This window comes from Rhinolophus sinicus, chromosome 2 (genome assembly GCF_057876585.1).
Source record: "Rhinolophus sinicus isolate RSI-liver-muscle chromosome 2, RSI-T2T, whole genome shotgun sequence".
Lineage (NCBI taxonomy): Eukaryota > Metazoa > Chordata > Mammalia > Chiroptera > Rhinolophidae > Rhinolophus > Rhinolophus sinicus.
The window spans coordinates 17,996,980-18,021,500 of NC_142502.1; the positions used below are offsets into that span (position 1 = coordinate 17,996,980).

Here is a 24,521-nt window from a genome sequence, read left to right on the forward strand (position 1 = left end):
GGGAAGATACGTTTATTAAATACTTAGACAAATGTAAGATTACAATCAAGATAACTTTCATATATTAAATAAATATAAAATTCTACCTATAATAGGTTTCAAAACAAGATGTCTGGTTCTGTGACATCACATAAAATGGACGCAGAAGGAAGTGACAACTGCACCAAGATCTGAAACATTAACATGAGGGAAGAAGGAAGCATTCTCTAGTATGAGGTGTCTAGTATTGAGTTTGAGGTATCTTTGGGGCCTCAGGTAGCATATAGGCAATTGGATTGGTTTGAACAGAAAGTATAAATCTCTGGATATCTGCATAGAGGCAATTTTCAGATGTTACTAAAACTCAGGAACCAGTAAAGTAACTTAATTCAACTTAAATATTTATTGTCATCTTCAGAATAAAGGTTATAGGTAGGGCCATGGCTTCTTTTTTTTGTTTTGTTTTGTTTTTTGTTTTTGTTTTTGTTTTTTTGTTTTGTTTTGTTTTTTATAGGTCAGACTGCATGACCATTGTGAACATGTTTATCAATAGAAAAATATAAGGAAAATTACACTCAGCCATAATCTTCATTTGAAGATATAACCACTATTTCAGTCTTTTCTGTATTGATGTTTATATATTTGCACTCATACTGCATGCATAATTTTATATATTTTTTTCCTCTTAACATTGTATCCTAAACAGTCTTCCATATTTAAAAATTTATCATAAATATATGGAAAACTGCTTATGGTATATATGATGTTAAGTAGGCAAAAGAGGAATATAACATTGAGTGTTTCCAATCAAGAGATATATAAGAAGGATCATGTTCTAAAACTAACAAACAAGACCTGCTGGATCAGAGGGGAAAAAGTTCTTACGGGGGGGGTCAGTATCATAATCATTTATTTACTTGAGTCACTTTTATTCTGTATATTGTTGCTATGAGTATCACTGTGTGGGTATATCTTGTCTCTTTTTTATTAGTGTCTTAAGCTTATTTCCTAGAAGTAGAATTATTTGATCAATGGGTATGAGGAATATTGGATCACTTTTGTGATTAGAATTTTTTCTTTTCTGATTCAGGTTATGTTGCATCTATTAGTTTAAGTGGGTGGTACTTATATATTTCTTGATCAGTCACACTCAGTTGAGTGTTTTTCTTGTTTTATTTCTGATGGAAATTTCAGGCTTTTGAATTAAGTACAAACTTGGTGTAATGGTTCTATAAACTTTAAAACATTTTAGCTTCTAGCATAAAACTTAGAGCAAAATAAACACTTAGTAAATGTATGTTAAATCGGAATTGACTTTCAGATTCAAGAGCCTGTACAATCTGCATTTTAATTCATAGAAAGTATTATGTGCAATGTAATGTCTGTGAAAGTGATTATTCAAAATAGTAATAAAGAAATACAGATGCAGTTATTCTCAATGTGCTTTGTTCTTTTTTTCTTTTCAGATCTTTTTGGGTTGGTGGTCTTTCTGGGTGTTGAACCTTACTGTGTCAAACACTGGTGGGTTCGACTCCTGTATCGCCCTTACTGCAAGAAGCACCCTCAGCTGCTATACAGCTTCATTGCCAAGGTTCTGTGGAGGTCTGCAAAGAAAGATGTGATTGACCAAGTCAGTAGGATAAGTTTCCATTGATTAACGGTATTAAAAAGAAAAAGAAGCAGAGTTGGGATGGAAAGTGACATTTCCAGGTGAAATCTTCTTTTCTCTCCTTTCTGCAGATCCAGATACCTCCTCAGACAGAAGAAACCCACTGGCTCCACTTTTCTCCGGTGGAAAGACATTTCTATCACCGTCAGCATGAGGTGTGCTGCCAGGATGCAGTAGTAAAACTCAGGAAGATTTCCGACTGGGCTCTGAAGCTCAGCAGCCTGGACAGAAGGACTGTCACCTCCATCCTGTACCCGCTGCTGAGGCTCAGGCAGGCCTGCTGCCACCCTCAGGCCGTTCGCGGGGAGTTCTTGCCACTCCAAAAAAGGTTGTATCATCAGTTTCCTTCTACTGCCGTTGATAACATAGTAGTGATAGACAGTATTTAAGCAGTTAGCTGCCTAGCTCACAGTTTCATTCATGATCTTGTGACTGAGTTGTCAGTTATTTTCAACAGTGTGGTGGCTTTTCTTTGATATATAGAACCCCAACTGTGAAAGCAAATCACATCATCAAAATTATTTGTAACGGTTTTGAGCACTTCTTTTAAAATTAGGACTATTGTGGAGTTTTGTTGTGTTTTTTGTTTCTTTGTTTTGTTTTGCTGCACTCCAGATACGAAACGCTTTTGTTCTTCTCTTTACATTTTGTTGGTTTATAGGGTTGGGTACCGTGGTTTCAGGCATCTCCTGAGGGTCTTGGACTGTATCCCCGCAGATGAGAGGGGACTACAGTGATTAAGTTAAAAGTGATTGTGATAAAAATGGAGGTGAAGAGAAAGATGCTGAAGGAACCACAAAGACTCTGTAAGAGTCTGATGATCTCACGTGATACAATAATCTCACTTAGGACTGTCTTTCTAGTTCTGAACAGTCTGCCTCTTCTTTCAGCACCATGACAATGGAGGAGCTGCTGACCTCGCTGCAGAAGAAATGTGGAACTGAATGTGAAGAAGCTCATCGGCAGCTAGTTTGTGCCCTCAACGGCTTAGCAGGCATCCACATCATTAAAGGTAGAAGGTGATTACTTTGTTATCTGTGACTCTTCTAAATACTTAATGACGAAGATTAGTTATTGTAGACATCAAAATCCCCCGAGAAAAACACTCTCACATGCTACTGGTGGTAATTTCCCTACGTTCAATCTAAGGGAGAGCAGCTGTGCAGGACATCACAAACCCTTCAAAGTCTTCCTGTGCTTTTACCAAGCAGTTGCACTTGTAGAGTTTTTTGTTTTTGGTTTTTTGGTTTTTGTTTTTTACGGGAATAAGGATGTGAACAAAGACTTGGCTATAAATTATTAATCTTCGTCTATAATAGTGAACAACTGAAAACAACTGAAATGTCTGGAATTAGAAGAATGGTTAAATTCTGATACATTCAAGGGAATACTGGTCATTGATTTACAAAATCAGATTCTTTGTAAATTCATTCTTTCCACAAATATTAATGTCTGCTGTGTACTGGGTATGATCTAGGTACTAAAGGTGATAACATCAGACAAAGTAAAGTCTCTGATCTTGTAGACCTTACATTCTTAGCAATGGGAGACAACCAAATGCACACACACACATAATGTGTGTGGAATAGTTGTGGCGTTATACATTCACAAAATTTAAGGGGGTTAGAAAGAGAATCTTATATTTCATGGAAAGATGTTTACTTGGTGTTTCCCATCTCTCAAGGATCACTTTTTTTGTTGCCTGATGTCTGATATCTTATAAACTGTTATTTCATTTATGTGTTATTGTAGTTGTTTCAGGAAGGAGAGTAAATCTATTCTCCGTTATTTCTGTTAGAAACAGAAATTATTTAACTGGTTCTTTCAACAAGCACCATTTGGTAAATACCTTTCCATGTGAATACAAGAATCATTAGAACTGCATTTCATAGGTTCAACAGTAAAGACTAAACATGTTAAGTAGAGACATTGAAACAAATTCAGGCTCCTATAAATGCAAATTTCAGTGTCTAATATGGAAAATGCACTTAATAAATAGCAGATTAGACACTGCAGAAAAAACTACCAGTAGCACTGAAGAATAGAACAGCAATAGAAACTATCTAATATGAAAAAACAAAGAGAAGACTAAAGATTTTGGAAAGAGCATCTTTGAGCATCTTCAACTGCAACAACAAATGCACTGAGTCTGGGAGGGGACAAATGGATATTTAATGTTGCAAAGTTTTCATATTATATATGAAGTGGTATAATATCACATGGCAGTAGAATGTGATAGTCACAGAAAGAAATGTGCTATCCACCATAAAGCAACCACTGAAAAACACCACAAACTGTTAGAAGTAGTAATCTAGAAGGGGAGATTTTAAAAAATAATAAAAAATTCTCAATCTGAAAAAAAAAGGAATGACTGTAATACATTTTATTATTTTATTCTATAGAAAAAAAATAATAAAAGGGAGCAAAGAACAGATGAGACAAATATAAAACAAATAGCAAGATAGTAAATTTAAACCCAAGCATATCATTACATTAGATGTAATCACATTAGATGTAATGGTCTAAATGCCTCAGAGGTTTTCAGACTAGATTAAAGAAAAACATTTTAAAGCAGTATCTAATAATATGCCATGTAGAAAAGACTCCCTTTATATTTAAAAATGCAAATGTAAAAGGATATAAAAAGATACAGTGTGTTAACACTAATTTTAAAAAAAGCTGGAGTGGCTGTATTCCTGTCAGACAAAGAATCCTACCACAGATAATGTTATTTCATCATTGGAAAATAACAATCCTAAATGTTTATGCACCTAAACCAGGGCTTCAAAATAAAACAAAAACTGATAGACCTGCAATGAAAAATAGACAGATCCATTATTATATAGTCAAAGATTTCAACAACCCTCTTTAATTATTGCTAGCACAAGAAAAAGAAAATAAGGACATAGAAAACTCAAACAACATTATGAACCAATTGACATAATCAGCAGCTATAGAACACTTTCCCAACCAAAGATTATGCATTCTTTTCAAAGTGTATATGGAATGTTAACCAACACAGGGCATATTCTGGGCTGTAAAACAAGTTAATAAATTTAGAAGGGTTCATGTCTTACAAAGTATATTCTCTGTCTTCAGTGCAATTAAATTAACTATCAAACAGAAAGCTAAGTGGAAAGTCCCCAAATATTTGGAAACTAAATAGCATACTTCTAAATAACCCTTGAGTTAAAGAATAAATTAATTCTGTAAAACATCGTCTCCGTCTCACATTATGTGCTTACCACTAGTCAGTTCTACCATCATCATATATTTGACCCCGTTTACCCTCTTGTACACCTGAGCTCTATGTAACTTTACTAACAATTGTCACCTCAATAAACTTTCATTAAAAAATTAAAAGGGGAACTGGGAAGTATTTTGAAGAGAATTAAAATGCAAACACAATTTATCAAGATATGTGGAATGTAGCAAATCAGTAATTAAAGGGAAGTTTATATGACTAAACACCCATATTAGAAAAAAAAAAATGTTTTAAGTCAATGACTTCAGCTGATACCTTAAGAAACTAAAAAATAAAAAGCAAGTGAAACTTTTAGAAGAAAACAAGGGATAAAATATTTGTGAATTAAGATTAGGCAAAGATTTCTTGGCTACAGCATCAAAAGCACAATCCATAAATGAAAAAAAAAACTGATAGATTTGACTTCAAAATTAATAACTTCTACTCTTCAAACAGCACTCTTAAGAAAATAAAAAGAATAAGGCATTGAATGGAGAAAATACTTGCAAATCACAAATCTGAGAAAGGACTTGTATCCAGAATGTAAAAAGAACTATTTAAAACCAATAATAAGAAAATAGCCCAATTAAAATAGGCAAAATATTTGAACAGAGACGTCAGTGAATACAGTAGTACCTCAGTTTTTGAACGTTGACGAACATTTCGGTGTACAAATGCCATAAACCCTGAAGTGAATGCTTAGGTTTTCGAACACACCTTGGAAATCGAACATGTCTTGCGGCTTCCACTGAGTGCAAGATCCTGAGGCCTAGCTGTCGGCTGTTTTTGAACGTTTCAGAATTTGAACGGTCTTCCAGAACGGATTACATTCGAAAACCAAGGTACCACTGTATATAGACATGGCAAAAGGCACCTGAAAAGATAGAAATTCAACATCATTAGTCATTACATATATGCAAATTCAAACCACCAGAATACCTCTGTGCCCTTATTGGAATGACTCAAACTGATCAAATATTGGCGAAGATGTAGAAGCAGCTGGAATTCTCAAACACTGATGATGAGAAGATAAAATTGTACAACCAGCTTTCTATTACTTCATTTATTCATTAGCTTCATTTTTATGTCCTCAATTTACTTTTATAGTAATCTTGGAATTAACTCAGTGCCTCTGTCTTTGTGTTAGAATCGTTTATTCTTTGCAGAAATTTATTCTAGATTTCCTTCATGGTAACTTTTCTGGCTGACTCAAATGTTACTTTTTTGCAACTTGAATGAATCACTGAGTGCTCTTTTCAACAGCTACTTCAATCTGTTATTCCATTTGTAATATAATAAGAGATGGTATAGTTTTGTAGCTTTTATACCATAGTGACTCTTAGAAGCTGTCTGGTAATAGTGAGGAAATTACTGATGTAAAGGTACCTTTTTAAAAACTGCTTTTAAAACCTTCTCTAATAGCTTTGGTTTAGAAAATTTGATTTTTGTCTCTTTAAAACTAAGTTTGGATATAGCCCTTGAATTCATATAACGATTTCATAATGGTGAAATAATGTACAGTTTTAAGCACTTTGATACAAGTGCTTTATTTCTGTATTCCTCACAAAATCTTTGGAGTTAGCTCCTCATTATAATGTAAGATCTGGAAAAGCATTTCATGGTAAATCCCACTTCCTCCAACTAAGGTTCCATTATTCTACTTGGGTACACAATCACGGAGAGAATGTACCGTTCTCATGTACCTAATCAAACCTTAAAGAAATCAGATGCCCGGAAACAATTGTAGAATACAAGGAAATGTTCTAAGCCTCTTTGAATGTAGTGGCCTGTCTTAACACGTTGCGTACAACGGGGTTTAAATCCCTCGTGAAGATTCTCGTGATCCGTACGCAACGTGTTAATTTATTAGCTCTTCAGCATAATAGAACCAGAACTAGAGTGTCTCTTATCGTCCCGGATACCTGGGTAGAGTGAGACAAGCTGAACAGAAGTAGCTCTGGACAAGAACTGAAAAAGATGAGGCTTCTTATTTGCTGTAGTTGTAGTCCTGTGAACTTGAGTATATCATTCAAAGTTTTTGAGTCTCACTTTCCTTATATATCCTATATTCAATGGAATATAGACAATACCATGTGCTTTGAAGTATTGCTCTTAATATGAAGAATGACGTTATTGATTGTGATAATATTGAAGTGACTGCAAATTCTCACCACTTTTCAACCTGCTCACAATGCAAATTTTATTAGTAACTAATAATAGGAGAAAAGGGTATATTATTACATATTCATGATAAAACAGTTCAAATACAGCACATGCACCTTTGTGAGCAAATCTTCCCTCTAAGGCATTCCTTAGGAAATCTTCAATTTAGCTGGCAATGTTTGCAAGTTTGGATTTTCTCTAATAATTCTTAATCATCACCGTCATCATCATCACCATCTCAATTGCTAAGTATGCCTGACACTAGTATTCCAAGCATCAGTCTAAAATCTAAAATGGTCTATGCTTTACAGTCCATAGTGAACAACTAAGTGAGGCAACTTTTTAATAGAAAATAATATATTATTTCAATTCTCCTTTATTTCAACTTGGAAATAACTAGGCAAAAATTGGGAAATCATGTGTCATATTTAATACCAGTTTCTCACAGTCCCAAATTAATGGAGTTTCCATTCATTTAATTGTGATTAAAATCTACAGAATACTTGACTATCTGATAAGCAATATGTGGGCTTGGTCTTTAAAGTACATGAATAATAAATATACTGTTTAAAATATTTCAGGTTCCTTAAATCCAGCATCTTATCTGAGCGATGATCACACAAGCATTTTATATGATGCATAACACTTTCATGTAAATATTCCATTTTATCCTCATAATTACCCAATGAGGGTAATTACCCAATGAGGTATTATCATCCCCATTTTATATAATATGAGAAAACTCGAATTTGAAACGCTTAATTGCTTTCTCAAGTTTGTAGCTAATAAATAACAGAGAATTTGCTCTGGATATTTACATTTCAAATCAAATATTTAATGTTTTCATTATACTATGTCTGCTTCTTTATCAAATACACATTTGTAAGCGTCAGTATTATGGTGTCTATGTAGGTTGAAACTCACTATCATATTTCTAAAATGAAGTGATATGTTAGTTGTAGATTGTCACAATAATAAAAAAAATTCAGATTTCCCCTCTTGATTCTAAAACTGCATTTCTGATTTTGTTCTTTGTGTTAGGACTCAGAAGCTTAGACACTTAATTTCTTCACTTGGCCTAATTTCTCATCTCCTTTTCAGATTTATTGTCTCCTTTTCCTTGCTGTGAAATTATACATGATAAGGGGATTGGGAAAAAAAGGTGTTTCATGTGATTGTTTCCAAACCCTGTAGCACTCCAGCAGGGTCATCATGTAGTTGGCTCCTATGTGGCGAAATACCGTGCTATGGCATGACAGGAGGTGTATCCCTGCTCTTTTCAGATGTTTCCACTGCATTCCCGCTGTATTTCTTGGTCTTTCTGTGGATGGAAACTATTGCTAATTATTAAGAGAAAGTCCTATTAGAAAGTCCATTCTTTATTTAATTGTAATCAACTTAATTGTGATGGATTTGTTGCTTTTAGTTTCCATTGCTTAACTTCACAGTGGTATGTTAAACAATATACATGCGTTTTGAAAAATAACATTACATATTTCACTTAAATAATTTAATTTCTTCCAATGCAAAGATCAAACAATGTAGATCTAACTTCTAAAAGGGATCTAAAATTAATTTCAAACTCTACAAGGATTTACTTATATGCAAATATACATAAATATAATGCATATTCTAAGTCCTAACTGATTATGGTATTAAAAAGATGGTATTATTCCAATTTTGTACAAAGCATTTTCTGTACGTATTTTTTGGAGAAAATAGGTTGGCAATATCAAATCCAGTACAATTTGTTTACTTAGGTATGTTAGTGCCATCAAGTGGCAAAAAATGAGTATTTCCACATTTGTTTTAAACTTGTGTAACTTACCTAATATGCAGTTTTGTGTCTTCTCCAGAAAGCATGTCTTGTTTTAATAAGCATAAAAAAAATATTACGGTGAATAGACACTTAAATATCAAATTCAACTGCTTAAAGTTTAGTCATTATACCGCCTTTAAAAGGTATAGTAATTATAAAGAGAGAATTATTAAATGAATTATTCTCTATAAGTGGTAATGTAAATATTAATACAATCCACATGTCTTTTGAAAAGCTTCACAAGAATCTTTAAAATTAATAAAAGGGAGCTCATGGTGTGAGGGTAATTGAGTGTTACTCCTACATTATAATGTGACTTTATTATTGAGGAAATAGTCTTTTTTTATCAAAGTGAATAGAAATTGGCTGGCTCTAAAATACTACGAAAACGTGTGCTTTAGAAAGCTTTCTGTTAGGTAACTGGTAGTACTAGTTATAAAGCAATGGTATAAAGCAAGTGTTTTGCACAGCAGTATAAATGTATTTAATGTCACTGAACTAGATACTTAAAAATAGGTGGAATGGCTGAAATGGTAAATTTTATGTTATGTATGTTTTACAGTAAAAATACCTTTATATATTATATAAAATATATATATATATATTTATATATAATTTTTAGTGGTTTTCTCTTTTTTGTTAAAGCTGATTATATATAATCAGCTTTATATGGAGAGGAAGCTTGGGATTCTGTCCTATTAATAAGCACCCTGGGTGACTTGCATATATATATATGGAAAGGAAACTCATTATGGCTCTGATTAAAGTCCTAAATCCACGATATTAATAAAACTAGATTGAAGTTTTTTTTAAAAAAAAAGCAAGTGTATGTGATGATCAGGAAATAAAAGCTTTTTTTTCTAATAAATTGAAACTGGAATGAAACTAGAACATCTCTATACCTTTTTTTTTTCCCCTCAAAAAAACAAAAAAAAAACAAAGTCACATTTCTCCTTTCCTTGAGGTGTCATTAAACATTTTCTGAAAGAACCAGATAATAAATATTGTATGCTTTGCAACCCGAAAGATCTGTTGCAACTACTCAACTCAGCTGTTACAGTGCAAAAACAGCCACAGACAAATCAGTATGGCTGAGTTCCAATAAAACTTGATTCATGGACCCTGAATTTAATTTCATAAAATTTTCACAAAATTCAAAATATTATGTTTTTGAATTGAATTTTTTTCAACTATTTAAAAATATTAAAAAATATATAAAAGCCATCCTTAGCTCATGGACCCTACGAAAATGCAGACGGTCAGATATGACCCATGGGCCATAGTTTGTCAACCTGCACTTTTAATTGGTACTTTTTGAATTAATTTATTTGAATGAACTGCTAAGTAAGAATAACAAAAACCAACCAGCATAAATCTCAGATTAATTGTAATTGTTGTGACCAGAAATGGAAAGAAGAGTCCCTAAGTTGAATGTAGTTTTTAATTACAATCCATTTTGGCCACCAAGAAGAACAGTACCTATCAAGAAGAGTATATTGTTTTTCTACGAATTATGTATAGGTTGGTCATAATGTTAAGAATACTTGTGTATAAATACCTGTAATTATCCCAAATTTGTCCTTAATTTCAAGCATCGTGATGACTACTAATTGACGCACTCTTACTTCAATAAGAGAAAAACCATTTGTCTAAATTAGTTAATCCAGAATTTGTTTTTCAGCATAATTTTAAAACATTATAAATATATTTGATTGGTATTCCATTCTATAGAATTAACAAAAAAGGAGCTATCAACTTTTTCACTAGGGCAATCATTAATACCAAGTCAAATTCCTTTTCTCAAAATAATAGTGAATTATAATTGTTAAGTTGTATTTTTACAGACATTTGTAAACATAGATAACTAGATCACATTGGGAGCTAAATATGTAACTTTCTTATGCTTTAAGTACATTTTAATTCTTTAGGTGAATATGCATTGGCAGCAGAACTGTATAGAGAAGTGCTGCGTTCATCTGAGGAACACAAAGGAAAACTCAAAACCGATTCACTCCAAGTAAGTAAAAACTAAACAGTTTAAGATCTATATTTCATTTGTTTTTTTTAAAAACTATTTCTGAATATTTAAGAATATAAAGGGTAACAAATGGATGGAGTCTTAATCTCTGGGAATGAAACTTGGCATTCTGTCCTATTATTAGGTTGGTGTAAAAGTAATTGCGGTTTAAAAAGTTGAAAATAATTGCAAAAACCTCAATTACTTTTGCACCAACCTAATAATAAGCACCCTGGGTGATATGCATATAAAGTCTTCCTTCAGTGTCCTGGGGGGATTGATTCCAGGAACCCCGTCTCTTCCCAGAATACAAACATCTGCAGATGCTCAAGTCCATATATAAAGTGGCATAATTTTGCGTATAACCTATATTTGCATATAGGCTACAGCAGGATATGCCTACACATCACTTTGTGTGGATTCAGCATAGTGCTCAGTGTGTGGCAACTTCAAGTTTTGCTTTCTGGAATTGTCTGGGATATTTTTTTCCCAATATTTTTGATTCATGGTTGGTTAAATGTGCAGATGTGAAAGCTGTAGATACGGAGGGCCGACTATACACGAAAATTTGAGAATCACTACTGTTCCATATGCTCAGGCCAGTTTTGGCACAAGACTCACTAGATAAATCTAACCTACATTAGAAAAACAGCTTGAAGTATTTTTTCTTCAAAGAATGAGAACAATTTTATCCCTTTTGCATATGAACATCAATGTATTTATTCACATGGTTTTCACCAAAAAGAAAAGAAAACATGTTAAACTCAGCAGTGCAACTAAGTAATAATAAAACCTATCCAATGATCTTCTAATTTAATTTTTGGAGGCCTTTTAGGGAGGTTTGGATATTTGAATTACACTGTTTAATTATTAAATTTCTTGCCATTCTTGGTTCTGCCCAGTGGATTACATAGACAAGGCTCTCTAGCTAAATGATAAATAAGGACCACTTTTATTAATCTTAGTAAGTTTAGGCTTGAGTCCTTGGTGAGGCTTCTTTACCATTCAGTTTGCTTGGGGGAAGTGTGTTTAAGGGAGAGGAGGAGAGGAGAGAAAATTAAATACAAGTCTACTTTTATTCTGCTTCGATAAGGATTGTAGAAGGCAGGCCTTGGACCTTAAGCCAGTGTGTTTGCCTCCTCGGAGAAGGAGGAAATGAAAAATAACATGCTCCTGAATAATAGACACAAAAATAAAAGAGTGGGCAAGAAGACTGTTAAGTCCACTATGCCTGAGTTCGAGAGTAAGCAGTCAGCCTGGTTCTCAAACCCATGTACTGGGAAAGCTTGGCCCTCTGAACGTCTTCTTCTGTACAGTCAGATTAGCCACGCTGTTCCCTGGGGATAAAATGTGTAAGGTGGTGGAGAGAGACAAGTATTCCCCCCAGTCTCTTCGCCCACGTTGTGCGGAAAGCACAAAGATCCTCTGCCATGAGCTCACATAGATAAGAGCAGCGAGTTTCTACTGCTTTGTTTCTCAGTGTTATTTACACATTAGTTGTTCCTACTAAATCTGAAAGTAGTACTGATTGTATTATCTAGGAAGCCATGTTGAAAAGACCTCAGACAGTTGAGTAACTCATCAGAGATTTTCTCTACTAAAATCTGTACCATGGCCCTTAAACTGTAGCCAAACAGTAAACCTTTGTAGTTTCAAATCACTGCCACCAAATTAGATCTTACTTGAAGGACTCTTTCCTGATTATCCTGTAGCCCTAATCCATCTTCCCAAGTTAACAGATAGAAGTTACTTTCACTGTATTCTTCTCATAGTGCTTGACTCCAGGGGGAGTCTCTAACCAGTTGCAGACGCAATATTGTAGTAAGAAACCTGACTTATATTGTATACAGAGATACAAGATAGGGTTTTCTCCTTCGTACACCATCTTCACCTCCAGCTCCTCCCCTTTTCAGCTCGAAGTTCACCAGATCCAGGTCAGAGCCCTGTTTTATCATAAATAATTGCTGGGCTCTTCCAGACTCATTTCCCAAGAGACAAGGAATCAAGTCTATGCAGTCTATCTTTTTACCTTACTAGACTTACTGGCATATTCATTGTTCTACATGTAGACAAATGCATGTATACTACAAGAAATATACCTATATTACATATCCTGCTAAATGTATAGTTACCCTTCATAAGCCTATATTTTTAATTGAAGAAAACATAGGCCATTATGAATTAAGGCCTTTACTATAAAACTGATTTTGGTTTTCTCTGAGAAAGTTGGTACTCAAATTTTAGAGGGAACGTGGAGTGCTCTGCTCTGAAGTGTGGTGCCAGCGCTCTCTATGCTGCTATTGATAGTGAGTTCTCTCTTTAGAGTCTCCTGCATTGGCTGTCGTAGTTACTGCCTTTTGTGTGTTTGTAGAGACTTCATGCTACCCATAACTTGATGGAACTGTTGGCAGCCAAACACCCAGGGATACCTCCTACCTTGCGAGATGGCAGGCTTAAGGAAGAGGTAATTGCTCTTTTTTCATTCTGTCTGTTAAAGAATACTTTTCTCAGACTTCATGCTCAATCTAATTCATAGTTTATAAGGTATACAACATTTAAATAAAGGTAATCATGTTTTCCTTCTGCTATGACATTCCAAACTTTGCTGCAGTGATTTTGGGTGGCAGGGAATGGCAGTACTCCTATTTATGTTGCTTCTCTGCTGACCTGCTCGTAGCTATATGGTAATGGCTTGTTGTAGATATAGTTGGTGGTATTCAACAGCACAGGATGTAACTAAACAGCAAATAACCAAAGGAGACCTTGTTGATGACATGACATATCTGCAAAAGATATAGTTTAGTAAAAATAAAAAGTTTTGCACTTTCTCCTCCTTTCTGTGTATTGATTATGGCTGTAAGCAAACTCAGATTTTCAGTGGTATTTTTTATGTCCTCTCAAAGAAGTTCTCTCGGCAGTGAGGATTGCCTCTTGTTGGAAAGAGTGATATTATAAATTATTTCGCTATAAATTGTTGATAAGCTTATTATGCTAATTCACCTACGGGTTTTTACCTTTTTAAAGATCAAACAGAGATAGCAAAGCTTAAATCTAAAGAGTGGTGTATATGTTTGAAATGTATTGAACCCCTAAGTAGAGCCTTTACTTAAACGAGAAAGGTAAAAAATGAGATTGTGTAAGTATGTACAGTACTTTCTTGATGTGAGATGGCAGTCTGAGTGCTGGAAATTTTCCAGTGAAATTTTGTTTCCAGTGCAAGCATCTAATCTTTGCATATAACCATTCACTCTTAGTTTCAGACTTTAGTGATAGGAAACTCTGGAAGACTGTACAGTCTATTAGTTGATAGATTTAATGACTATGTAATTGATCCAAGAAATCATGTATTATGCTTCAGCCCCCACTTTTTGTAAATGAAGTGACCGAAGCCCAGGGAAGCAATTTCTTAACCTAACAGATGTATCTGTTTAGTCAAACCTCATGAAATTGCCATTTTTATAAGTTAAACGTGGTCTAGTATTGGTAATTTCATCTGGTTTATAAGAATAAAATTTTTCAGTATTTCTGTTGCTTGCAAATTTTGTGACCCTTCTTATCTTGGAAAGTTGAAAGGGGAAGAATTTTGAAATCCTTGTTGTGTTAATCTGCTAGGGCTGCCATAACAAAGTACCACAAACTAAAAGGCTTTAGCAACAGGCATTTATTTCTCACAGTTTTGGAGTCTGGCGGTCTAAGATCCAGGTATCAGCAGGGTTGGTTTCTCCTGAGGCCTCTCCTTGGCTTGTACATGGCTGCCTTCTCTCCGTGTCTTCACATAGCCTTTGCTCTGGATGCTTGCATCTCTGTTGCCTCTCTTTTTTCTTTTAAGGAGACCGGTCACATTGGCTTAGGGCTTCACCCTTATGATCTCATTTAACTACATTTACTCATTTCATCACCTCTTTAAAGGCCCTGTCTCCATATATAATCACAGTAGGGGTTAGGGGTCCACCATATGTATTTGGAGGGAACATAATTCAGTCCATAACACCTGTGTTACTGTATATCCTCAAGTATAATATTATTTCTAAGCTGGAGTAGAGTAATTCCAAGAAATTGTAATGACTAAATCGGATAAATTCTAAAAGGTATCCTTGCTTTGCCTCATAATTTGAAATGTTACTGTTCTTCTCCTTTCTTTCTTCCTCCCTCCCTCCCTCCCTCCCTCCCTCCCTCCCTCCCTCCCTCCCTCCCTCTCTCTCTCTCTTTCTTTCTTTCTTTCTTTCTAAATTAAAAAGTTAGAAATTTGGGGAACAAACCCTTGAGATTTCTTAAATTTTATGACTTACAGGTAGATAGGTTAAATATGTTCTCTTCAATATGTACCTTAGGAATTTGTGGCATGACTTTTATTATATTCTCTACAATATACTTACAGAGTTTTATGCTTAAGTTAAGTAGCTTTAAATATATAAAATAACTATGTCATTCTTAAAACATCATATCAGTTATTTTCTAGACCTGGAGTGAAGGTTTACATGGCTTCCCGTTTTCACACAGGCCAAACAGCTGCGAGAGCATTATATGAGTAAGTGTAACACAGAAGTTGCCGAAGCCCACCAAGCTCTGCTTCCTGTGCAGCAGACCATACGTGAGCTCCAAAGAAAGGTGTGTCCCCAAAATGACTTTTCTTACTTCTCTTTGTCTCCACATAGCATTTTGGCTTTTGTTGTGGTGTGGGGAGAAACTTGAACTTTCTTATTCCTCTTGGAATGCTAAGCCCCTAGTACGGTGCCTGTCCAACAACAAAAAGTTTATTTGCTGTTAGCAGTGTTTATTGAGTGAATGAGCAGATGTATAGCTAACTCACCTATCTTGAGGTTATTCTCTTCCATTTCTTTTAAGCTATTGTGGGTTCCTGTTACCTCGGGTATATAACAAGTTGTCTTTGAAGAAAGTAAAGACTTCCATAACTTCCTTTTGATCTTAGATGTGTGTGTTACCAAAAATCTTTTCTTTTAAGATGTCGGAACATTAAAACCACAAGTATTTTGCTTACGGAAAGCGTGCGTTTTGTCATTTCTAAAATTTCTCTCATGAAATCAGTAGCAAAATCTGAAAGAGGAACTACACAAAATGCACACTCGTGCTTTTTATTTTAACAAGTTGCTCCGCATTTTATTCTTCCTGATTCATTAATTAATATACAGGCATGTAATTCTGTTGGTTATCATAGATTATTCATTGAGTAGAATCCAGCTTAATTAGTTGAGTATTAGCATAATGTCTTTACGCTGAGAAGAAACCTGTTACCTTTTCAAATATATGGAGTGAGGACCAAATTTTCGTTTTGGTCAAGTATTTGTTTAGCACAACTTTGTTATACAAGTGTATACAATAAATTTTCATTCATCTAGTGAAGTCAGGAAACAGGTGTCCTTTAATTATATATGCAAGAGTTGTACTCACCTTACCCAGTATATACTTGTCTCCCCTCTATTATAATTCCCTTGAGTAGCATTTCTTGCTTCCTTTGAATTTTTCACAGCACCCTTCCAAGTGCTAGAAACATACTGAGTGCTAAAAAAATGAATTGATCAGCTATTGTCTTTATTACAGATTTATTCTAATTCTCCTTGGTGGCTAAATGTGATCCACAGAGCAATAGAATTTGCTATTGACGAGGAGCTTGTTCAACGAGTGCGAAATGAAATAACCAGCAACTACAAGCAACAAACTTGCAAACTTTCTATGTCAGAAAAGTAAGAAAATAGTACAAAGTAGAATAACTTGAGTAGTCACCTCAGATATTCAGATTGTTTGGTATTAAGAGGTGCAATTAAATATTAGAACATGCTGTGGTTATGAACATCTGGATTTTATATATTGTTAAGAGTACATTTCGAATCAAAATATGAGGTATAAGTCTAAATGAGAAGCTTTTTAATCTATATATTAGCTATTTTAAAATAGTCTCTCTTTAGTGCCTTAAAAAAAATTTTTTTAAAACTGTTTAAGGTATTTTCTTTATATCTTTGTTGATCAAAGTGGCTTAAAGCCAACAACTTTAAGCAAAGTTTTAAAATAGAGTGTTTTATAGAATTTTGTCCTTGGGGTAAGGCATTTTATACTCCTTATATAATTCATTCTCTGAGTTCTAAGCATCATAGTACCACGATGGCCCAAGTTTTATATTGTAGTTAACCAGCTCTCTATTCCCCATCTTTCTTCTCATCAATACTCACCATTCTTCAGGGTCTTCGTAGGTAAATTAGATTATTGCTCCAATAATCCAATATAAATGGTGACTGATTTTTCGCAAAGAACAAATTTGCTTTTATTCAAAAGTACCCTCATTGCATAACCCAAAGGAATGTTATTTATTGTGGGAATTTAGGTGTCGTGGCAGAACTGTTGATTCTAGGTAGGGAGACAGAATCTTTTATTTCTTCTCAGATTGCATCCCAGTATATGATCAGCATTGGGATTAATGTTAGTTTTCAGTGAAAATTTTATCATAAAGATATCTTTGAAATGTTTTTAAATGTTTTCATTTACTCTTCCAAAAGCTTTTCCAAATGTCTACTAAAATCCTAAAGAGATATGTTACATTTTCCATCTGTCATTATTGACTTGGATGTACTTTATTACAGTTACTATCTTTTTCACCATGTAGAACCTGATGGGCTTCTTGTTTCTGAAATATGTAGTATTTTGCACTAGTGATTGCACTTCCTTTTTCCCTGATAAGCTCAAGAATCGCTGTTCCAGAATAAGTTGTATTTAAGTCCATACATTTTCTTTTCATCCAGTTTAAAAACTACTATATCCTAATGTGGTCTGCCAGCATCTTGGAATCAGCTGATACAAAAATATTTTAAATACTTTGAACTTGTTTTTCTTAAACCACATAGAAACTACTTAAAAGCTGCGAATCCCCATATTAGAACATATTCCCTATTAAATGTTTTGAGACCCCAAGGCTGTAAACGGACCAATAGGAAATGTAAAATGTACCATTCATTATACAAACATTCTTTTAAACAATATCAGACATAAATAGAAAGTAATAAAACACATTTTAAAATACGTAAGTTACCTACAGGTAAGTTAGCGTTGTGTGTGTGTGTATATATAAATATATATGTGTGTGTGTATATACACACATATACATACATACATACACTCCATGGACAGAAAGCACCATAGATTCGTGTTATGAAACGTTGGGGAAACCTTCAGGAAAGAGAGTTGGCTCTTTTGAACAATTTGAAGAGAAGGGCATATGATATTTTAGAAAGGGGAAGGATATACATGTAACTTAAAAAGCAAACAAATCATGTTTATATTTTCCATTTTCTTCTTATTCTATACTTTATTTTTCCTTTCATGAACCCTTATGTGCACATCCATACATTTTTTTTTCTTAGCCTATTTCATTCACAATTTATCAGAATAGTTAAGAGTATTGGGTTTGGATTTAACTCCTAACTCTTCCACATAATAACTTAGTAACTTAAGTTAATATGTTAAGCTTTATTCATAACATGGACACAGTAGTATCTATTGAGATTTTACCAGAAAAGTGTTTGGCAAAGTGTCTGGTACATAATAAATGCTTAATAAAATATATGTATAGGTAACAAGAAATATAACTCTTGGCTCATTTTCTTCCCAATTTTCTGTCTTTATTTTTCATCCTGCAGTCAGTCATCTCGCCACATAGAAGTAGAATTTGAGGATTGACATCTGTAGTCAGTCAGCATTAAAAAGAAAGAATGTGACAGTCCTGATCCTTCAAAGACATCTGAGACAGGGACAGAGATTTTGAGCACTGTTTTTTCAGTTCCTGACTGCAGGAACTATCGCATTTTTTACAGTAGACAATCCAATGTTATTACTCCTTGTCTAGTAATAGATACCAATTGAATACATTCCTAAGGTAAACTCAAATGTGACTAGGTGAACTGTTGCACCGTTTCTTTAACGATCATTTTCTGAATTTGAAGAAATTGACCTATGCGTTTCTTTGTGTTGTGTGTGGTGCTGGTGATGGGAATCAGGTTCCATGACTGCAGAGGTCTTCAGTTCTTACTTACAACACACATGGAAGAGCTAAATAAATTCCAGAAGCTAGTAAGAGAGGCTGTAAAAAACCTGGAGGGTCCTCCATCTCGTGAGGTTATCGAGTCTGCGACAATCTGCCACCTTCGACCAACCAGACTTCCTCTCAACTGGTATGTAATAGGAGAAATCTTATGATAAAAAGGGCATCTTTCCGTTAAGCAACATTTCTTCTGAGAGAAGAAACAATGGTTCATATAATAAAAGTTTTTTCATTTGAATGAAGAGAGAAATAGAACTGTATTATTAATCTAACTTTGAAAACGAAACTCTGAACAGCTACATACTTAAAACCATATAATTTTTTTTTCTAAAATGGCATATTTATTAAAAAAATGAAGTATAAAATACCCTTTCTTAGAAATTACCTGATTGCTGGTTATGTTTGTGTCTCTGATAATTTCTTCTTTTCCAGCTGTGTCTTTTGTAAGGCTGATGAATTGTTCACAGAGTATGAATCGAAGCTATTTTCTCACACGTAAGTTCTCTGATCATTTCCCATCAGGAAAATGAAACATTTATAAGATTTGGTGTTTTAAATTATAGGAGTATATTTTCCTCACAGTCACTTTCTTTATATTTTTTCTTATTAATTTAGAAAATTTGGCATTTGATCATTTAACATGCTCAGTTTTAGTGATACAGAAATTTACTCCCCAAATGTTCATGTCAGGTAGTAAGTAAAGTCTAATTGAGACAGTTCAGGAGAGTAATGGACTCTCGAGTCCAACAGGTTTGAACTCAAATCCCCATGCACTTCTGAGCAAATTACTCTTCTAAGCCTCAGTATCCTCATTCATGAAATGAAGATAGTAACAGTTACCTCATGGAGTTTTCTTAATATTTAATAAGAATATACTGAATTGCTTAGCGTAGTGTTTGATGCATGGTTTAAGTGTCCTATAAAATGTTAGCTCTCATTATTTGTTAACATACTTTCTCCAAAACAAATTTTGAGTCTTCATCCTGTATCAGGAATTAAGCTACTTAGTGAGTGCATATAGCTATGGCATTAGCAAAGTTATTTCTATTTTACCAAAATGGAGATTGAGGAAAGACTAAGTCCTGATTGCCCTTCCCCCACCACACCCCCAACCCCCCAAAAAGAGCTTGACAGTGTACTTTTAGATCATCTTGTGGTTTTCTGGGGGTTTTGTTGTTGTTTTTGCATTGTTTATTGTGATGGTAGTCGGTCTTTTGTACTCTTAATTCTCAGAGTAAGATTTTAGCCTGGAATTTATAGCCATTTATTATGCCAGATGACTCTCAAGAAACACTGGTCAAATTATGATGCCTCAAGCATTTTCAGAAGTGCTGTGGTTTTTCCAAAGACTTGCAGGCATGATGTTGAATGTAGACATGACATTGAAAGTTGGTGAAATTGTCATTGCTGACCTTGTTCCCTGTTGGCTGTGCTAATACGACTTTTACAGCACTTTTTACTCGCCCACAGTAGTTACTGTTATTTTGTTGTCATAATCTTCAGAGTCAAAGGCCAGACTGCAATATTTGAGGAGATGATAGAAGATGAAGAAGGACTGGTGGATGATCGAATACCTACCACCAACCGGGGTCTGTGGGCAATAAGTGAGACAGAGCGATCTATGAAAGCTCTACTATCATTTGCAAAATCACATAGATTTGATGTTGAATTCATTGATGAAGGAAGCACTTCAATGGATCTCTTTGAAGCTTGGAAGAAGGAATATAAGGTACAGTATTTTAAAACTTCCTTCCAATATCAAAACTTCTCCTTTACATTCATTTTAATTGCTACTTTCCTTTTTCTCTCTTCATTTTTAAAAAATCTACTTAGAAACTGGCTGTGTCATAATTTCTCTTTCCGTAAAATGTAATGATTATAATGATGACTAATACCATGTTTCCCCCAAAATAAGACCTAGCCGGACCATCAGCTCTCATGCATCTTTTGGAGCAAAAATTAATATAAGACCCGCTATTATATTATATTACATTATATTATATTATAAAGAGCCTGTCTTATAGTAGTATAGTAAAATAAGACCGGGTCTTGTATTAATTTTTGCTTCAAAAGATGTATGAGAGCTGATGGTCTGGCTAGGTCTTATTTTGGGGGAAACACGGTCAATACAATAATGCTGAACAAATAAGGAACTTCTATTTATTCAATTACTAAAAGAAAATCATTATTACAGTGACATTTTTATTAAGCTTTTTATTTAGTTGTGAAAATGGTCATTCTGTTCTTAGACTGATCTTACACTGCTATTATGTGAAATTAGAGGAGGGTCTTTTTTTTTCATTTTTCATTTTGTTATACTTTTGCTCTCAGCAACCATCAGCAACCTTGAACACTGGAGAACATAGTAAGTATTTCTCAACATATTAGTCTGGAAAAGTGACCCCTCATATTAATATTTTAATAATTTCATCATAACTCTGTCCTTTAGAGGAGATTTCAGAATTCATTAATTTTGAATTATTCTTTGTATTTGGATTTGTTAGTCCATTTTCCTACTTTGCAGGTGAGATGGGTGAGGAAATGAAAGAAATGTTTTATTTATAAGTTATAATTCTATTTACTATGTTTTTTAAAAGCTAAAGTTCTTGCCTTTTAAAGCAGGATAAAAATTTCTATCCAGAAAGAGAAGATACGCTGACTAGACTATTAATTCATATGTTTGATAAATTGGGGAATGATACTTTTATAGTTTTGAAATCATTGGTTCATAATGATGTTTTTCTGTTCACAATGCTATTGGACATGTGCAAGCACAGAAACACAGTGAGCTATAGCCAGCTGTGGAAGAAGTCAGCACTGTGTAGTGTCCCCTTAGCTCTAGATTCTTCCTCGGGGCTCAGTTTGGCTACAAGCTGTGGGTCAGAACAGCGCTTATCAAGTAGTTCTCCCAGAACTTGGTGTATTTTTCTCACATAACGCTGTAGACTAAACGTTGACAGCAAAGCAAACGAATGAGCTACTGCTCCGCACATCAGTCAGGGTCTGCCTCAAAGTATGATAGTGAAGAAAGCATATCAAACATTTTATACTGATGCCATTTCCAAACATTTCAGAAACACATATAACCAGATTATTCGTATAATTTCAATGAAAAGGCCAGAATCAAATCCTAAGTCCAATTCAGAATAGTGGGTACCTCTTTGTTGGGGGTTGAAGGAAGACTATGTGAGGAAAGGGGTGATACAGTTGAGAAGGAACACAGAGGCTTTCTAAGGAATTGGTACTGGCCTTTTCCTTAAATTGGATGATGGAGACTCAATTATGTGTTTTAGGAGTCTGGTTTTCACATATACATATTATTTTGAATATGTGAAATGTAGTAAGAAATATTTCTTTAAAAAATAAATCAAATTTCACCAGCCTAGTATTAATCATTAAAAATCTTCGGTCCTACCAAGAAATCTTTAGGTATTCTGTTCCTGAGAATCTATAAGCAGGCAGTACTCTGCAGTGTCCTATGGAGATTGTCAGTGGTACTTCCTCATCCTAAAAATGGCCCAAGAATCACTTGTACCTTAGACACTTAATGAAAAAAATGTATGTGTCATAAGACGTCACTGAAGACTTTGACTAGAGCACCTCTGTTTTAATCAGTTTTAATTAGTGCTTTGTCACTGTCTTTGTCTTCTCTGTTCCTCCAGTTGCTTCATGAATATTGGATGGCTCTGAGGAATCGTGTATCTGCTATTGATGAACTTGCAATGGCTACAGAACGACTAAGAGTCCGTCATCCTAAGGAGCCAAAGCCCAGTCCTCCTGTTCTTTACATCATTGAACCACATGAGGTAATTTGCCAGGAAATCACAGAAAAGAGCACAGCATAGGTATCACAGAAAATCCAAGCTCCATAAAAGAGAGTCCAGGGAGTGGTCTCTTCAGTCAGTGTGCATCTGATCTCACCTCTTTCAGTTTGACCCATATGAAATTTTTTTATTTTGTTCATCAAAAGTAGTCAAAGACGGGGTGACCGGTTAGCTCAGTTGGTTAGAGCGTGGTGCTAATAACACCAAGGTTGCTGGTTCGATCCCCGCATGGGTCACTGTGAGCTGCGCCCTCCTTAAAAAAGAAATAGTCAAAGATGAGCAATTTCATATCTAATACTTGATTAAAATTCACTATTTTGGAGCATTTGTTTGTTTCTCTCCAGATTGCAGAGCACCTTCTACTTACCAAAACCTAGATATTGTTGGTCAATATCTAAATATGTGTCCTATTACCTCACCTTTTTCAGAACTAGAAAAATCTTCGCTAAAAACAACCAAAAACTTCTTTTGCAGTGTTTGCCTTTGCTAATGATGATATTGACAACTACTAATAAATCCCTTTGTATCTCAGAATTAAAAAGTGACTTCATCAACCTTTTCTCTTCCATATTGAAAAATACTATTTTCCTTGTAATTTATTTTTATTCCTTATGTGTGTTTAATCTTTTAAATCTTTTTCTTTCTATAAAGCTTGGAGACTGTAACTTTGAAAAACTTAGAAATATTCATTATATCCTATTCATATACTATATTCTATTTCACTTAATTTTTAAAATAGAATTCTCAGTAAATTTTCCCCGTGAAAACAAACTCATTTTTATACTCCTTTTCTGTCTACTGTATTCTACTGAGGGAGGCCAGAAACCTTTGGATTTCTTAAAGTCACTGGCCAGAGAAGCATATCATTTCATTTTTCTTTATCCCGTGATGTATTACTTAAAAATGATGCACAAGTAGAATTTGGGCTGATTTTTATCCGACATGAAGTGTATAGGGAAGCTTCCTATTTAAAAGAATTCTACATTGAATTTTGTCTCCTATAAAGCAAAAAATGTATATATTCTCTTTTGAAATATATTATCTAGTATCCATTTTGCAGATTTGAGTTTTCACATGTAAATGAATTTTCTTAAAAGAGGACACATTATTGAGGAAGTATTAATTATGCATGTTTAATATAATTTTACCATCGTTCTGAGAGGGAATAAAGAAGTTGTTTTGTTTTTTAGGTAGAACAGAATCGGATAAAGCTACTAAATGATAAAGCTGTTGCTACATCACAGCTTCAGAAAAAACTTGGGCAGCTTCTTTACCTAACTAACTTGGAGAAGGTATTGTTTTAAAAGATACTGTTTTTTCCCATGCCATGTTATCACTAAACCACTTGAGTGACTTACTCCATTTAATCTGTCCCATAATTAATGGTGCAGATTATTTTAATCAACCTTTTATTTGTTTGTGTTAATTATATGTGTCAGAATACTACCTATGTCTACAGTAGATACACAGATCACAAAAAGGTGAAATCTATAGAAAATATGTTGCACAGATATTATTATATAAAAGTGTACACTGTAAAATGTAGAGCAGTGTAAACAGACTGCAGTTCAAAAGCTTGAATAGTGGATGTATTACAACATACCTCTAGGCAAAGATTGCATTATATAATATATATTATATATATATATATGCATTTATTAATGCATATGTAGATTTTTTAAATTTCTTATTTGAAACTGTAAGATGTGTTTGGGAATCCCAGGAATGATAGTGTTTGGTAATATATAAATTATTAGGT

General features: G+C 34.2%; 1 protein-coding gene across 2 annotated transcripts in view; it reads left to right on the plus strand.

Moving 5' to 3' along the window:
- Positions 1–24,521, plus strand: part of SHPRH (SNF2 histone linker PHD RING helicase) — a 74,887-nt gene that overhangs the window by 25,901 nt on the left and 24,465 nt on the right. For both annotated transcript variants that reach the window (XM_019744488.3, XM_019744489.3), the window contains exons 12-23: positions 1,446–1,609; positions 1,720–1,976; positions 2,539–2,660; positions 10,803–10,891; positions 13,263–13,355; positions 15,392–15,499; positions 16,451–16,593; positions 18,895–19,068; positions 19,371–19,433; positions 20,442–20,667; positions 22,601–22,744; positions 23,953–24,054. In XM_019744488.3, coding sequence (XP_019600047.3) covers positions 1,446–1,609; positions 1,720–1,976; positions 2,539–2,660; positions 10,803–10,891; positions 13,263–13,355; positions 15,392–15,499; positions 16,451–16,593; positions 18,895–19,068; positions 19,371–19,433; positions 20,442–20,667; positions 22,601–22,744; positions 23,953–24,054 — 1,685 coding nt within the window. The remainder of the gene's footprint in view (positions 1–1,445; positions 1,610–1,719; positions 1,977–2,538; positions 2,661–10,802; positions 10,892–13,262; positions 13,356–15,391; positions 15,500–16,450; positions 16,594–18,894; positions 19,069–19,370; positions 19,434–20,441; positions 20,668–22,600; positions 22,745–23,952; positions 24,055–24,521) is intronic.